The sequence below is a fragment of the Mesoplodon bidens genome, assembly GCF_964165515.1.
Source record: "Mesoplodon bidens genome assembly, chromosome: 3".
Lineage (NCBI taxonomy): Eukaryota > Metazoa > Chordata > Mammalia > Artiodactyla > Ziphiidae > Mesoplodon > Mesoplodon bidens.
This window is the reverse complement of record NC_138178.1, coordinates 55,236,840-55,253,509: the sequence shown is the minus strand read 5'-3', so window position 1 is coordinate 55,253,509 and position 16,670 is coordinate 55,236,840. Positions and strand designations below refer to the sequence as shown.

General features: G+C 42.6%; 1 protein-coding gene across 4 annotated transcripts in view; it reads right to left on the bottom strand.

Annotated features, from left to right (window-relative positions):
• The window catches only part of HACD3 (3-hydroxyacyl-CoA dehydratase 3), a 32,182-nt gene extending 15,767 nt beyond the window's left edge, over window positions 1–16,415 (bottom strand). For all 4 annotated transcript variants that reach the window (XR_014015339.1, XR_014015340.1, XM_081228001.1 and 1 more), the window contains exons 1-5: window positions 16,181–16,415; window positions 6,409–6,451; window positions 4,216–4,289; window positions 3,129–3,293; window positions 1,464–1,515 (exon numbers count right to left, since the gene is read on the bottom strand). Coding sequence is in view for 2 of the 4 variants with exons in the window: in XM_081228001.1 (XP_081084127.1) it covers window positions 1,464–1,515; window positions 3,129–3,293; window positions 4,216–4,289; window positions 6,409–6,451; window positions 16,181–16,267 (421 nt within the window). In the remaining 2 variants the exon portion in view is untranslated. The remainder of the gene's footprint in view (window positions 1–1,463; window positions 1,516–3,128; window positions 3,294–4,215; window positions 4,290–6,408; window positions 6,452–16,180) is intronic.
• Between the last annotated feature and the right edge of the window lie 255 nt (window positions 16,416–16,670).

Sequence of the window (16,670 nt, the reverse complement as noted above, 5' to 3'; positions counted from 1 at the left end):
GGACGCGGGTTCTTGCCCTGGTCCGGGAAGATCCCACATGCCGCGGAGCGGCTGGGCCCGTGAGCCATGGCCGCTGAGCCTGCGCGTCCGGAGCCTGTGCTCCACAATGGGAGAGGCCACAACAGTGAGAGGCCCGCATACCACACACACACACACAAAAATAGCCTTATCCTAAGGAGCCAAAAAAGTCAGACTTGTAGCAACATTTAACTAATTAATTTTTTTTTCTTCAAAACTACAAAAATTTATTACACTTCCCCATATAAAGAACTTCTTTCATCAGGAAACTTTACGAATTTAGATAAAACTGTTAAAGCTTTTTCTAAGATCTTAAAAAAATCCATATATAAGAATTTTTACATATTTCAGAAGTTTATCCCTCAAACACCAAAAAATTAATTCAAATCTCAAGGTGGCCTTTTTATGTTGTTATTCTTCACCTCCACTAATCCTCTCCCCTCCTCTGCTTTTCTAAAGCAGAAAATTCCTCTAAATTAGTGGTTATTCAGTTTTTTAAAAAAGCAATGTCTTTTTCAAAAGAAACTTTATTCAGAACCCTAATACATAAAACACAAAAGCCAAGCTGTTCTGATTGAAGTAGACCTGCTTGCTTGGTCTATCCCTCCAAAGCATCTCTGGAAACCCCTGGGGTACCATGGAACATAGTTTGAAAACCACTGCTCTAAAACCTTCCCCTTTCCTACTTATGGCATATCAAGTAAGTGCCACTAAAACTGAAAAAGTTCAACTTAGGATATATGAGGAACACTTATTTTATTCTACTTTTCAGCATTAGTGTTGTATAGAACTGCATGGTCCTCCTACGAGAACAGAAGCTCTTTGAGCACAGGTGCTCTGATGGAGTCACTGTCTCCACATCTCAAGGGCCTAGTGCAATGCTTTCCATACGCCACAAATTTAAGATAGTTGCTGAATTTAATCTACGATACCCAGATGATAATACACTTACAGAGCTGCTTGCTTGGGCAGAAACAGAAATAGAACTGGATTTTTAAAAGGTTAATGAACAGCAGGACTATACAGAATACTTTCCATCTTTAAGGTTGACAACTACAGCCATTATGATCTCAGTTGGGACAAAAACACCAGGCTGCAAGAAGTGCAATCATGGACCTATGCAGTAATCTACACACCTCTGCAGGAATTGCTGCCACCTAGCACCCTACCTAGCACCCACCTATTAGGCCAGTCCAGGAGACTGGGGTTCTTCCATTCTGCTATACCAACCTTGGTGTACTCAGATGATGCTAGGCCCCCAACAGAAGGAAAACCTTAAAAGTAAGACTTTTGATGTGGGTGCGCACAGCTTAAGCATTGGACATTAAGGATTTCTCATAAACTCCCCTACACAATGCGAACACTCCTGTCATATCACACTCATCTATACCCGCATCTCTGTCACAAGTTAACTGGTAACTACCACAGCAGCAGGGGCAACTTACTTTCAGGGGAGCCTTGGCTTTCAATTCTGAGTTTATTTAGGCGTTCTTCTTCCTAGAATTCGGACAGAAGTTTTCCAAGAACACAAGTTAGACTATAGTATAGCACAGGGAACTACATTCAATATCCTGTGATAAACCATAATGGAAAGGAATATGAAAAATAATATATATATGTATAACTGAGTCACTTTACTATATAGCAGTAATTAACACAACATTGTATTTCAACTATACTTCAATAAAAAATAAATTTTAAAAAAAAAGAACACAAGTTAGAATTCCCAGATGCTTGCAGAAGTCCACATGCTGGATAAGTGATCTGGCTCCCTCAAAGCCACCTCCTTGCTTCCTTGGGGAAAATGTCCTAGCTCGTGGTGCCAAAAAGCCTGACTCCTGACTGGGTAGCACTGGTATCACAGAATGCCCATCCAGGGCTCACAGAATTAAACCAATCAGCTGGCTTCCAAACTACAAAGTGGGCAGCCTTAAAATCCTGGAGCTGGAAAAGACATCCAGAAAATTTGTTATGGTTGTAGAAACAAAATAGAAATTTAAGGTGGGAAATAGATTGCTATTTTATTTTTAAGATCTCTATAATATAATTCTCCAGAAGCTAAAATCACGTCTCCAACATCAGTGTGAACTTATACTAGGTTAATATAGATATAGATGGATATATATGGAAATATTTATAGATAAGTGTATATGCATGGGCTAGTATATACACATAGATTTCCTTGTTCTATCAGCTGAGAGGGCCTAAAAGCAATGACACCCCAGAGGCAGTAAGTGCACCTAGCACCCAGATCTTGGTTTCCACTACCATTCTCCAATAAAAAGAACAGAGCAGGGAATATACGAGATAAACCTGGCGCAGCTTATAGTGCCAGAAATTAAGGATTAATTTCTTTAGGGAAAAAAAAAGAAAGGCCCATGATGATGGAGCTGTGTCAAAGGAACACAAGAGTCAACTGCAAGAGCTTCCAGTGGCCAAAGCTAGAACAATCTGAGCAACAAAATAAATAACATAGTATTGGATTATAACCCAAACTATAAAACAAATATTCATGAGTCCAGACTGATATAAATAAATGACTGAATAAATAAATGAGAACAGAAATAAATGAGAGAGAACAGAAAAATCTCCCATGCAGATGAATTCCAAATAAAGTATACAGATACTCCACCCTAAGAATGGGAAGTATAACTCCTGACTCCTTAAGCGTGGACTATGCATAGTGACTTCCTCCCAAAGAGAACAGTAAAGGAAGGAGAGGAGTAACATTACAGTAGAGAAAACTTACAGTGGAGAAACCTGCCAAAAATTACCTCAGCCAGATGATCAAGATTAATATCAACACTGATAGGTCATATTGATAGTACATATTCTTGATATGACATGATAAGAATGGCACTTTACCTCTGTGGGCTTCCTCCCCAAAACCCATCGCCCTAGGCTAATCATGAGAAAAACATCAAACAAATCCCAATTGAGGGACAGTCTACAAAATACATGACCAGTACTTCTATAAAACCACATCTCCAGGTCTTTCAGGGAATTTATAACTTTGTCCTTACTCTATCAGATTCTGATAGATATCTGAGGTGGCCCAAATAACTTGGGTTCCTCATGACTTCTGTCTAGATCCTAAGGTCCTTACTGACCTTGGCTCTGAGCTCCATTTCAGCATCAGACTCGTCCAGCCAACGATCAAAGTCAGGGGCCAAAAACAGTGGGCGCTTCTCCTGCTTGGTGAGTCTCTCCCACCACTGGCTCACCTTCTTCTGTACTGTGATGTTCACCTGCCTCTGGGTCAGTTTGTAAACCAGCTAGGAGAGAAAGCAAGAACGTGAGAATGCCCTCCCACATCCCCTGAAACTGTACAAACCACTGTGGCCATACAGAGAAGCTGCACTGCATACTTACTCCCCTTCCTTCTTTGTTCCTAAGAGTCCTGAAGCAAAGAAAACATCTAGACCAAGGCTGGTACAAGGAAGAACTGGTAAAAACAGCCACGTCTTTCTCTGGTTCCCCCCATGAATGACACAGGAGGAAAGCAAGATAAGAAAGGCAGATAGTTTTTGGTTATCCTAGCAGAAACTGGCATGATCGTCTTACCAGATCTACATCATGCAAGGCACTACATCCAATCACCTTCTCAAGTGCCCCATTACCTTTCAAATTTTCCTCCCATGAAGATGACTCAATTCAAATGGTCAATGGTTTCTGGCATTGTTTTAGAAAGGCCTGCCTCAAGGCCAGAACTGCACTGTATCAGTTACAACTTTTTCACAGGGAGTCTTTCACTACAGAGTCTTCTCAACTAAACTCAAATTCTTAGGGGCTGTTCCAGCTCATTATTCTTCTATATGGCTTCTCCCTTTGCCTCCAAAGCAAGCCCCAGACAGATTCTCTACCCCTTAAACCACTGCTGACTATTAAGAATCTCAGAGCTGGAAAGAACCATAGAGATCACTTAACCCAATCCTTCACATAACGCATGAGGAAACTGAAACTCAAAGAAGTGAGGAGAATTATTCACACCACTAATAAATGGCAGAGCCCAGATCCGACTCAGGTTCTCCAACTTTCCTCTTCCTCTGAAGCTAAAACCTGGGCTCTATTCCAAACAAAAGTATATTCTGCTTTGGTTTATCTTCTTCTTCCCCCCAACCCTTGCTCCCCATTTCACAAAACTACGAGTATTTATTTCTTAAAATGGACAGGGAAGTGAGGAAGGAAAGAACATACCTCTGGCTTCACAAGGTCTAAGAACTCCAGGTGAAATTCATAAACATTGTCTCCTTTGGCACCATGCCCCTGAGCTATAAAGAAAGAAATGTGGGTTACTGTGAACTTGTGCAGAGTGAATCCATTCAAATGTTAGCTTAGTGCAGTTCTTTCAGGGGTATGCAAATATTAATGGGTCCTGCAAATGAGTGGGGGCTTGTGAGCAGAGCTACTCAACAGCTAGATAAGCTAAATCCTGGACAAAAGTTTATCTCCTTACGTCTTTCTGGTGAGCAGTTCCAGAGTATTTACTTAATCTTCGAATGCAGCCCCAATGATGCCCAGCACAAATAACAGGCAGGAAAAAGAACACAGAAAGCAAAGCCAAAGGTAACACATAGATATAAATTTAACTTTCACATTTACTTTGGCTCTGAATCCACAGCAGAGAAAAATCAAGTAGATGTATTATCTTGACTGCGGTTAAGGAAAGCCACAGGATACATAGAAATGCTGGACTGTCTCAAAGAAAGCTGTAAATTTAACACCTTCCAACCAGGGATAGATGATGGAGCAGCTGACTGTTCCTTTAGCACATCCCAAATGGAACAAAAAAGAAAAATAACATTTTCTCAGCTCATTCCTGAGAGGACAAACGGACTAGGAGGAAAGTCCTCAGGGTGACCATCATGCCATTCCTGTGCCTTGACATGGCTCCTTTCCCCAAAGCAAGCAGGTGCTGTGCCTAGGAGCCAGTGACTGCAGGACGTCCCTGTCCTCTCTCTCACTTGGTTCCCTCCTGCGATTATCTTTCTTCATCTGGCCATATGTGGTATGACTTGCCTAATATGTCCTACAGGTGGCTATCGTTCTCTAAGACCATAAATGCCTTAAGGTAGGACAGTCTATAAGCTTCACGTGGCAAGATACACTTTTATCATTTTAACTTCCTTTCAAATGTTTAGCTCCCCCTCAAAATCTGAGCTGCTACCACCATTGCTCTCACCTGGAAAAGTAGATTCAAAAGCCAGGTTGTGCTTTCAGGCAAGTATATTAAGGTAGATGGAGTCTCATGTAAAGCAGAAACTCTTCCATCTCCCATAATCCCAGTCACATACTAATGACATTCCAAGGAACCAGAACAGAGAGAGAGCAGGGAGAATCCCACCCTATTATCACTGTTACCCTACTGGGTAACAATGAATCCAGACCTACCCTCTTAGGCACAGCAGAAAATTTGCTGGTGAACTGAGGAGGAAGGAGATGGAGGCAGATTCACAGAATCAAAGACTGCCAAGAGCTGGAAAGCTTTTATTTATTTTTATTTATTTATTTATTTTTTTGTTACGCGGGCCTCTCACTGTTGTGGCCTCTCCCCTTGCGGAGCACAGGCTCCGGACGCACAGGCTTAGCGGCCATGGCTCACGGGCCCAGCCGCTCCGCGGCACATGGGATCCTCCCGGACCGGGGCACGAACTCGTGTCTCCTGCATCGGCAAGCGGACTCTCAACCACTGCGCCACCAGGGAAGCCCCTGGAAAGCTTTTAGATGTCACCGAGAGTGCAGTGCTTATTAAACTGGTCTGTAAGTATATCAGGGAGCCACAAAGTCTCATTAAGAAATTTTCTATTTGGGGGGTTTTGTTATAATATTTTTAAAAAGAAGCATATTCTGGGTCATCTAGATGGCTACCTTATAATCAAGTACTACCGCAGGAGTTCAGTGTTTGCAACTGTGTTCACAGCTGCAATGGAGCTAAATATCACTTAAAGTGACCATATTTAATCCATAACACGTTTCTTAATCTAGGGTCTATGGCCCTGGAGGATCCTGTGGACGTGTGTTCAGGTGTCCATGGATCCTCAAGTTTGAGAAACACAGATTATAACCCAATACCCTCATTTTATAGGCCCAGAGAAGTGAATAAGTTGTCCGAGGTAGTCGCAGATTTAAAGCTAGAAGATGTAAATCTATTTTCTAGCCCGTGATACTTTTTCTCTATACCTACTGCCTCTCCCAGGGGAAAACAGGATATTAAACAAATTATTGACTTTTCTAATCATACATCTCAAAACATTCTAGCTTATCCCACAAGTATCAGAGTGGTGAGCATCAACAGAAAGTGAATAAAATAAACAGATAAAAATAAAAAGCAACCACCACTATGTCTCTTTAACTGTGTAGAGGACTGAGAACATTTGCCCGGATACTGACCTTTGAAATGCAGCACATTTTCAGTGATGCTGATGGCAGGATTCTGTAGAAAGAGACCAAGGATGCAAGAAGGGCATTTTAATGAGAAAAACTGAATTAAGACCAGGGGCTTACTTCCCTCCATCCATCTGCCTTGGGGCACTTGACCTCCTGCCCTGTGCTTCCCCCAGAGAATGTATTTGGTCATTTATCCACATCTCTGTGTAGGGTTTCTCTATGTCGATCTGTACCCATCTGAGATTGCAGGCTCCTGCAAGAAGGACCCTAAACTGCTCTGCTGTGCAGAACAATCAGATACTGAGTCAGTCCATTCTGCTCATGGTAAATGGTACATAGTGCCGTGTGAGGTGCTACGGAGGAATACACAGATCTCTAAGACTCAGTCCCTCAGCTGTGGAGGCAGAGAATCTAGTAGAACAGATGAGTCATTTCCTGTGAGAAGAAACGATATAGTATCAAGTAACATATGCTCAAGACCAAAAGAGTAGTAAAAAGCAGTTAAAGGTTACAGACATTAAGAAGACAGTGAGCACAATGGGAATAGAACGGTTGGGGAGAGCCTCACCAAGGAGTGACACCCATGCTGCAACATGAAAAATAAATTAATTCCTACAGGTTAAGGCAAGGGCTGCGGATTACAGGCCGTTGGATGAAAATGAAACATGCAGTGCCTCAGCCTCAGCCTCCACACTCTTAACCCCTATCCAAACCAAGACTAGAAGAGATGGAAATTCTCCAAATTGTTCATTTATTCCCAGAAGTCGCTACATGCCTTTCAGCAGCATAATTTAAAGTGAAACAACTGAACTCTTTTTTCAGTGGATGAGAAACAGTTTATCTCCTAACTCCCAGCTCAAAATTATAAGAAGCAGCCTGTTTCCAGTGCCATAGCTAGTTCATTTATTTTTCTCCTGTAGGCTCCACTGGCTGTGTTCCATCATGCATCAAAGGAAACCAACAAGACAGACAGAAGGTGAAGGTGGGGGGGTTATACTAAAAGGCAGTGGGAGCCTAGATGCTCTATTCATAGCCAAGAGCGTTAGGAAAAGGGGGAGCATGAAGGCTGGGTTGGGGGAGCATTTGAGCCAAGCTTTAGGTTAAGAACTTCCCAGGTGACAGTACAGACTTCAGGCTGAGAAGCTTACCCAAAGGGGCTAACAATCTAGATGATCTTCTCTGTGCCAGGAAGATGGAATTACGGAACCTCATCAAAAAAGGCAACACTTTCAGGGGCATGGTTCCTCTATAAGGGAAACAGGGTTTTGGTATGAATATTATCATGAAAGCTAGAGTTCTAGGAAGTCTTGGTGGTACACTTCCTACCTAGGTCACTTCTTGCCCCACTCTGTGTTCCCCATATCTTCTTTTTTTTTTTTTCTTTTTTCTTTTTCATTTTTATTTTTTGCTTTATAACAAATTTAATCAGTTATACATATACATATGTGTTCCCCATATCTTAAATCACTTGGAAGGAAAAAAGGAGTTTGGAGGGCCCAGTTTATTCTCCTCAGACATAGATGTGTGAAACCAAGGTTTAAGCATCTAGCCACAGCACAGGGCCTGGATTTCACTAAGCATTCTATGAGCCAGATTTCAGATGCTAACTCCTACCCAGCAGTACACTGGGCCTGTCAGGTCCAGCTTCTCCAAAGGTGGTAGTAGTTAAGGAATACATTTCAGTGGAAAAAAAAAAAGAAAGAAAGAAAGAAAGAAATAATACCAAGAGATTCCTTGTCCTCTTTGCCCACTTTCCCGCAATGGTAACATTTTACAAAACTATAGTATAATATCACAATCAGGATATTGACATTGATACAGTCAACCTATCTTGTTTGAATTTTCCCAGTTTGACTTGTATTCATTTGTGTCTGTGTGTGTAAGTTCTATACAATTTTATTACATGTATACATTCGTCTACTCAACATCACAGTCAAGATACTGAACAGTTCCAGATCCCTTATGGTGCCCTTTTATAACCACACCCACCTCCTGCCCCCCTCTCTCAGCCCCCAAACTGGTCTTCTTTATTTCTTTTTGACTATCATTATGGACTTGTGGATTTCCTTTTTAATCCACTCTTCCAAAATCTAATATTATTCTTATTCTTTTTGGTGTTCAAATTGTCACAAATTTGGTCACAAATTGTCACAAAATTGAAATCCCTTCAAACCAGCTCCTGTATTATTCTGATATGACCTTGTAGCCTTTGAGGATGTTGTACTCTCTCTGGCACAGACCTGGAATAACTGGCCATTTCTTCAAGGGGCCTCATAGTTCCTCTACTGCAGAATGGTAACTTAGAAGCCATGATCTGGGCACATTGAGGTATACTCAGTGCTCATCTTTAGTGTCTAGCTAGGACCTTAAAAAATCATGTTGTCATACCGAAATGCCCAATTCAAAATTATGGGACTTCCCTGGCAGTCCAGCGGTTAAGACTCCGTGCTTCCAAGCCAGGGACGCAGGTTCGATCCCTGGTCGGGGAACTAAGATCCCACATGCCGCATGGTGCAGCCAAAAAAAAAAAAAAAATTTACCTTATAGGGCTTCTCTTTATCTTCTGTTATTTAATATTTGTATTTCTTTATGGTGAATATCTTGGTTCCTAATAACATTAACACATTTACTTCTTTGATCCTAAAGGTTTCAGAATTACATCAATATTTTTACTAACAATAAACCTATAAAGTACAACATTTATGTGCAGTTCTTTTTGTCCTTAGAGTATATCTACTAAAGAACCAGAGTACTGTGTTCAAACGTTACTTGTACTAAGTTATTTATCTGTATGGTTATGTTATCAATTTGATATACAGTTAGGTCCTTTTGATTGTATTTAATTTCAAGATTTTTCATTTTATTATTTTTTATTGAATTTTAGTTTTGAATATGTAAAACATTTACATCATTCAAAAGTCAAACTTTACAGACAGGTATCTTCAGAAGTCCTATTTCCAAACCCATCCCCCTCCACCACATTCCCACTCACCACCCGTAGGTAACCACTTCAGGGGCACCTGGTTTATCTTTCCTCTGTGTGTGTATATGTTTGGGAAAATAAATAAATATATTCAGACATTCTTATTTCCCCTTCTTTCTACACAAAAGATAGCACAGAATATACATTCTTAGGCACCTTGCTTTTTTCACCTAAATCAATCTTTACCAGTTCATAGAGATCTCACTCCTTTTTTTTTTTTTTCACTCATTCTTTTTGGGTGTATATGACAGTACATACTCTCTTTAATCCCCTTTTTGGATCCAAATTCTACTTATACTTAAAAACACAGCTCAAGGTCCACATCCTTGGCCATAGTGATCTCTCTATTCTCTGAACTCCAAGACCACTGATTTCTTTGCTCATCCCTTCCCTCCACCAAGAAAAACTTCTTTAAAAGTTATCTACACTGGCTTCCCTGGTGGCGCAGTGGTTGAGAGTCCGCCTGCTGATGCAGGGGAGAAGGGTTCGTGCCCCGGTCCGGGAAGATCCCACGTGCCGCTGAGCGGCTGGGCCTGTGAGCCATGGCCGCTGAGCCTGTGAGTCCGGAGCCTGTGCTCCGCAATGGGAGAGGCCACGGCAGTGAGAGGCCCGCGTACCGCAAACAAAAAAAAAAAAAAAAAAAAAAACACCTATAAAATAGGTACTATTTATATAACAATTTTACATACAAGGAAACGGAGGCTTACAGAGATTATGTAACTAGTTTAGATTACAAAATCAGCAAGTGGCAAAACCAAGATTCAAACCAAGGCAAACAGCCCCAGGCTCCTAACCATGACATGCTTTGGGCATTTATTTGGTAATCTCTGATCCATACTCTCTTCCTGGTGATCCCATCCTCCCTCAGGGGTTTAAATACTAAAACTTATTGACAACTCCAAAATGAAATTAATATCTCATTAATTCTAAAATGTACATTTTTCTCACATTTAATATCTCTAAAATCAGGATACGTATTAAAATTGACAGCAGCACCTTACACTTGCTTTGGCAAAGTAGCAACCATGACATGGTTGTCACTGTCTAGCATATGGGAGCTTGGCTGTTACTCCAGATGGCATGACTACACAGCTGCAACTCAATATTTCAGTCAATAAACCACTTAAAAGCCATTTAAGGAAGTAGTATGAGCCCTGGTTTGTGTCTCAAGAATGTGCCAGCATCAAAACTTATAAATAGGTACGGATGGCTTGAAAAAAAAAATGAGATAACAGTAGAACATTCTTTCAGAAATGCTGCATTTTGGACATATATACACTACCAAACGTAAGGTAGATAGCTAGTGGGAAGCAGCCGCATAGCACAGGGAGATCAGCTCAGTGCTTTGTGACCGCCTGGAGGGGTAGGATCGGGAGGGTGGGAAGGAAACGCAAGAGGGAGGTGATATGGGGATATACATATGCATATAGCTGATTCACTTTGTTATGCAGAAGAAACTAACACACCATTGTTAAGCAATTATACTCCAATAAAAAAATAAATTAAAAAAAAAAGAATTAGGGCTTCCCTGGTGGCGCAGTGGTTGAGAGTCCGCCTGCCGATGCAGGGGACACGGGTTCGTGCCCCGGTCTGGGAAGATCCCACATGCCGCGGAGCGGCTAGGCCCGTGAGCCATGGCTGCTGAGCCTGCGCGTCCGGAGCCTGTGCTCTGCAAGGGGAGAGGCCACAACAGTGAGAGGCCCGCCTACCGCAAAAAAAAAAAAAAAAAAAAAAAAAAAGAATTAGCACCTAAAAAAAAAAAAAAGAAATGCTGCATTTAGTGCTCTTAATGGCACAGAGGATGACACTATATGGAAAAACATGGACAGTGACATCTCTGAGTAGAAATGTGATTCAGAAGACTGGATTCTGGGACTTCCCTGGTGGTCCAGTGGGTAAGACTCTGAGCTCCCAAAGCAGGGAGCCCAGCTTTGATCCCTGGCCAGGGAACTAGATACCCCATGCATGCCACAACTAAGAAGTCCGCATGCCGCAACTAAAGATCCCGCATGCCGCAACGAAGATCCTGCATGCCACAACTAAGACCTGGCACAGCCAAAGTAAACATTTAAAAAAAAAAAAAGAAGAGCGGATTCTGAAATATGAAGATGGTTTAGAACACCTCCACCAATTTTTCTGCTTATATTTTCATATTTATATGTACAAGAGTGAGATTATATAGATAAAATGATAAATTTTATAATTTTTTCTAATTTATTTATTTATTTTTGGCTGCGTTGGGTTTTTGTTGCTGCGCGCAGGCTTTCTCTAATTGCGGCAAGCAGGGGCTACTCTTCATTGCGGTGCACGGGCTTCTCATTGAGGTGGCTCCTCTTGTTGCGAAGCATGGGCTCTAGGTGAGCAGGCTTCAGTAGTTATAGTGCACGAGCTTAGTTGCTCTGCGGCATGTGAGATCTTCCCGGCCCAGGGCTCAAGCCCATGTCCCCTGCATTGGCAGGTGGATTCTTAACCACTGCACCACCAGGGAAGCCCAACCACTATTCTAGAATTCGAGTTTATCATTCCCACTGTATTTCTTTACTCATGTACAACAATGTTGGATATTCATTACAATACAAACTTTTATTTTACATGTTACATAAATGGTTTCATATATATAATATGAATATATATAATTCTTCAACTTGCTTTTTTTTTTTTTTTGCAGTACGCGGGCCTCTCGCTGTTGTGGCTTCTCCCGTTGCGGAGCACAGGCTCTGGACGTGCAGGCTCAGCGGCCATGGCTCACGGGCCCAGCCGCTCCGCGGCATGTGGGATCTTCCCAGACTGGGGCACGAACCCGTGTCCCCTGCATCGGCAGGTGGACTCTCAACCACTGCGCCACCAGGGAAGCCCCTTGCTTTTTATTTGATATATTTCTAAACTTTATCCATAGATACAGCTGGTTCTGTTTCATTTATTTTAGCTGTTGTACAGTGTGCTGTTGTATAAATATACCACAGTTTATCCATTCTCCTGTTGATAAGTACTGAGGTTGTTTTCAATTTTTTTTTGCCGTAATGAACATACTGTCTCCTTGGGCATATAAGGAAGAGCTCAGTGATATGTGCCACAAATATCTGCCTCAAGCTTGTCTTAAATCTGTCATCTTTTTTTTTAGGGTTTATGTTTTTGTGTCTTGTTTAACACATTCTTCCCTGTTACAATATCATAAAGACAGTCTCCTATATTTTCTTTTAGTAGTTTTGCTTTATGCATTTAGTTCATTAGCCTACCTGAAATTGACTTTTGTGTACGGCATAAGGCAAGCTCTTACTTTATCTTTTTGCCATTTAGGTTACCAATTGTCCCAATACAATCTCCTGAATGGTTCATCCTTCCCTATTAATTTGTAAAGCCACCACTGTTGTTCAATAAGTTTTCATATATGGATAAATCTGCTAACAGCCTCTATTCTGTTCTATTGCTCTTTGTGCTTCTCTCTCACCTAAGGTTTAGTATCACAATAATAATCACTTACACTTGAATAGCACGCTAGAATTCACAAAGCACTTTCAAATCCATTATCCAATTTAAGCCTCAAAACAATCCTGTGAATTAGGTGTTATTATTCACATTTATTTGCATGAAAAGACGCAGGCTCATAACGGTTAAGTGAATAATCCACGGACACCAGACATTAAGTGGAAGAGCAAGGACCCAATCTCATGCCTTCAGTCACCACTCTTTCCACCAGACTCTCTATTAGGTAAGGTCAAGAACGGTATCTTTCAAACAGCTCCCAAACAAAGCTATGCACACTGCCCTCATATAACTGAAACAAACAAAAACCTTGATAAATGAACAAATGCTTTAACAACTATGGTTGTTGGCACAAATCTGTCCTTCATGCTTATCCTGAAAACAAACTCTATTCTGAAAGTAACCCTGCCCTAGCCCCACTGTCTGCAGCTCCAAAGACAGAGCAGAGATGTGAAAACCTGATGGTTCTCTGTGTCTCAGAAAGGGAAAGGAGCAGGGTTGATGCCCCCAAACTGGAATTCAACATCGAAACTCACTTACACATATGCTACGAAGAGCAGGGGAGGATAGAGAGCTGTCCAACAACCCAGCACCTAGCTTAAGGTGAGACAAAAGTAGGTGCTCCACAAACGGTTTTCATTAAACAAGTAAACGAATTGCTTCATCCCAAGCCAGAATCACCAGTTTCACAGGCCCTGCAGAGAACAATTAATTGGGAAATTTTTAAAAAGGAGCAGCCCCTGACATTCAAAAGCTGGCCTGGCACTCACAGCTAGAACACGTTATTCTGCTATTTAATGGACATAAACAATCTCACAGAATACCTTGATAAAATGAGACAAAGACCATTTCATAATTTTGTGTAAGCACAGATAAAAACATGGCCACAATGCCACCCACAAAATACCAGACACCCTTCCTCTCTTGGCCAAAATAAGTGACCGCCACTTCTCTACCAATTCGTTTTATTCTTGTTCTGGTCTCTCTTCCCTATATATAAGATTTATTCAGATATCCAAACATAGAATTGCCCGCTTTCTGACAGCATCTAATCTAAAGTGAATCCTTGCTTCCTTAGTCTGTCCCCCAATCACTGAAGTCCAAATTCTATTATCAATTTTGAGCAAACCCATGGAGTATGCTCTCCCTTGCTGATATGAGCAATAAACAACTTGTTTAACTAGAGGTGTGTTCCTGGAACTCTTTGGCTGTAGGGCATTGACATGTACAACAAGTTGGACAATCTGAAAGTCTATGCCGTCCTCTTTCTGGGAAGTTCTCCCAGTCTCAGTTTGACAAGAATACTTCACCTTATTTCTGGAAGTCACCTCTAACTAACGAAAAGAGAGGTACCAAATTCCTTTAACACCAGGGACCTGGTTCAGTATTCAACTCCAACTCTACAAATAAACATACTCATGCACAAAACTTTTTGTTAGTATACAATATGCCTCCTCCTAGATAGAATACCGTTGGAAAGCTGAGTCTGTCTGACTCATTTTTGTAAATCTGTAGTATTTCACACATGGTAGGGGGTTTCTTTTATGAATGGTATTAACATGTTACTTTAAAACTAATGGTAGTTGAAATGGATGCCTCAGAATTACAGATGGGAAATCCGAGAAAAACCAAAAACTCAATTGGGGAAAAAGATTTATTTTTTCTCAAAGAATAAAAAAAGGATTTCTCTCTCCAAAAGAAAATTCCATTTTTCCCTCCACTGTTACATTTCTTTAACTATAATATATTCCAAACACATACCTTTATGTTTTAAAATATACCAAATATGATTAACACATGTGTTCATGTTTCTTAACTAAAAGGTTTAGATCTTTCAGGAAAAATTTAAGTATGATGCATTCTTTCATTTGCCCAACTAATTTCCATTTTTTTCCACCAACACCACCCCACTTTCCCTAAAAACATCTTTTCTGTTGGTAGCTTCAAAAGTATCCCAGACTATTAACATCCTTATTACAACTAGAGAGGGCCTGAGTTTATTTAATTGGTCTACACAATGTTTAACTGAATACTTAAGAGAGATTGCCATGACACAAGTTCTGTACTTTTCTTATTGACTGATGTTAGAATCCTCTCTAGAAGGACACTTTGATCCCCATCTACAAAGATTTTGTTTGTTTTTTCCTTTTTTATTAAAACACCGTGGAGCAGAGTAGAGGGACACAGCAAAGAACATTTATACATCCTCTGACGCAAAAGTGTAATTCAGCCTGGTTTAACACATTAAATGACACAGGCTATTTAAAGGCATTCTGGTCAGTATTGTCTTAAGTTTCAATGGGAAAACAGGTTTATATTCCAGAAGAAAAGATTAAATTCAACAAATTCAAGTCCACACTCAAAGAGCACCTACACCTTGCAAGACAGTATACCAGATGGGCTGACAGATCCGAACATAAACGCCTGACTCTGAGGCAGAGAGAGTTAAGGGGAGTGAAGGAGGTTACAAAGTGCCATAAATGTCAAGGAGAGTAGGGAGTAAGAATGTAGAAAGAACATTCCAGACTGAAAACTCCAGTTCCTCAAAAATGGGAATCCTGGATGGTTTGGACCGAGACAAAGGGGTACACAGGTCCTGAGAGCTCCACCATTTAGGAGGCCTCAACCTGTTCTCATGAGGGCCAATGAGATCAAGCATAAATACTCAACATAACTTAATTTTGTAGTTCTCTATGCAACTCAGCAAACCTGAGCTCACAGCCTTCAGAACAGGCGGGGAAAAATCACTTCTTCGGGGTCTTATGGACTGTAAAACTAAAATTAACAAGAAGTATTTCCATAACTTAATGGTTGGGAGGTGGGTGTGACCCCTCCAAGGCAGCGGCGGGCCTCGTGAAGGCCTGAGGGGACCCGCTAGACCTCTCAGGCCAGCGCTAGACGTCCAGCCACGGCCCGGCAAGCCACTGTCACATTGCACCCCCGACCCAACGGCATCCCACGCCTCGAAGAGCTTCAGCAAACACGAACTCCGACGGCCAGGCCTTCAGGGCCAGGCTCGGGCTCCACCAGGCCGCAGACTGCGAACAAAGAGGAGGCCCGGGGCAGCCTCCGAGGCCCGCGCGGGGCTCACGCAGCACCCGAAGTACCTGAAGGCTTCAGGGGGTCGCGCCCAGGGTCTGCCTCCATGTGGGCCAGCTTTTGCTCGGGTCTGGACGCCGAGAGCCCACCGCGTCCTGGATCCCCTTGGCGCGCTACTGGCTCGCCGGTACGCACCCGGACAAAGGGGACTGGGGTCCCAGCGGTTCCCAGGAGCCGAGACCCGCGCACGTCCCGCCGCCCTGCCTTTACCTGCACGTCACTCAGCTCCACGCGCAGATACAGCTCGCGGTGCCGCTGAGCCCAGTAGACGTGCGGCGTCAGCACCTGATTCTCCATGACCACACTGCCCAGGGTGCGGGGAGACTAGGCTCGCTGCCTCAGGCAGGTTGTGCGCGGCTGGAGCTGGCCGAACACAGGCCGCAAGACCACCTCGCTCCGCAGTGCTGGCAGCCCGCAGCCTCTATACGACCCACGCTCGTGGGCCGCGCCTGCGCAGTGGCGAGCAGGGGAGGCAGCGGCGCGGGCTCCGGGCTTCAGGGAGAGCCGGGTGGGGGCGGGGCGGGACGGAGGCGGGAGGGGGCGGGCCCAGGAGCGTGTGATGCCCCTGCTTGCTGCTGCCGCCTCCGGAGTCGACAGGTGCTGTGCAGTTTCCTCTCTTCTGAAGGACGGTTAAAAATAAGCGTAAAAATTAAAAAACGCTGGAGACTGATGAGGAACCGATCAGCACGGAGAACGGGCT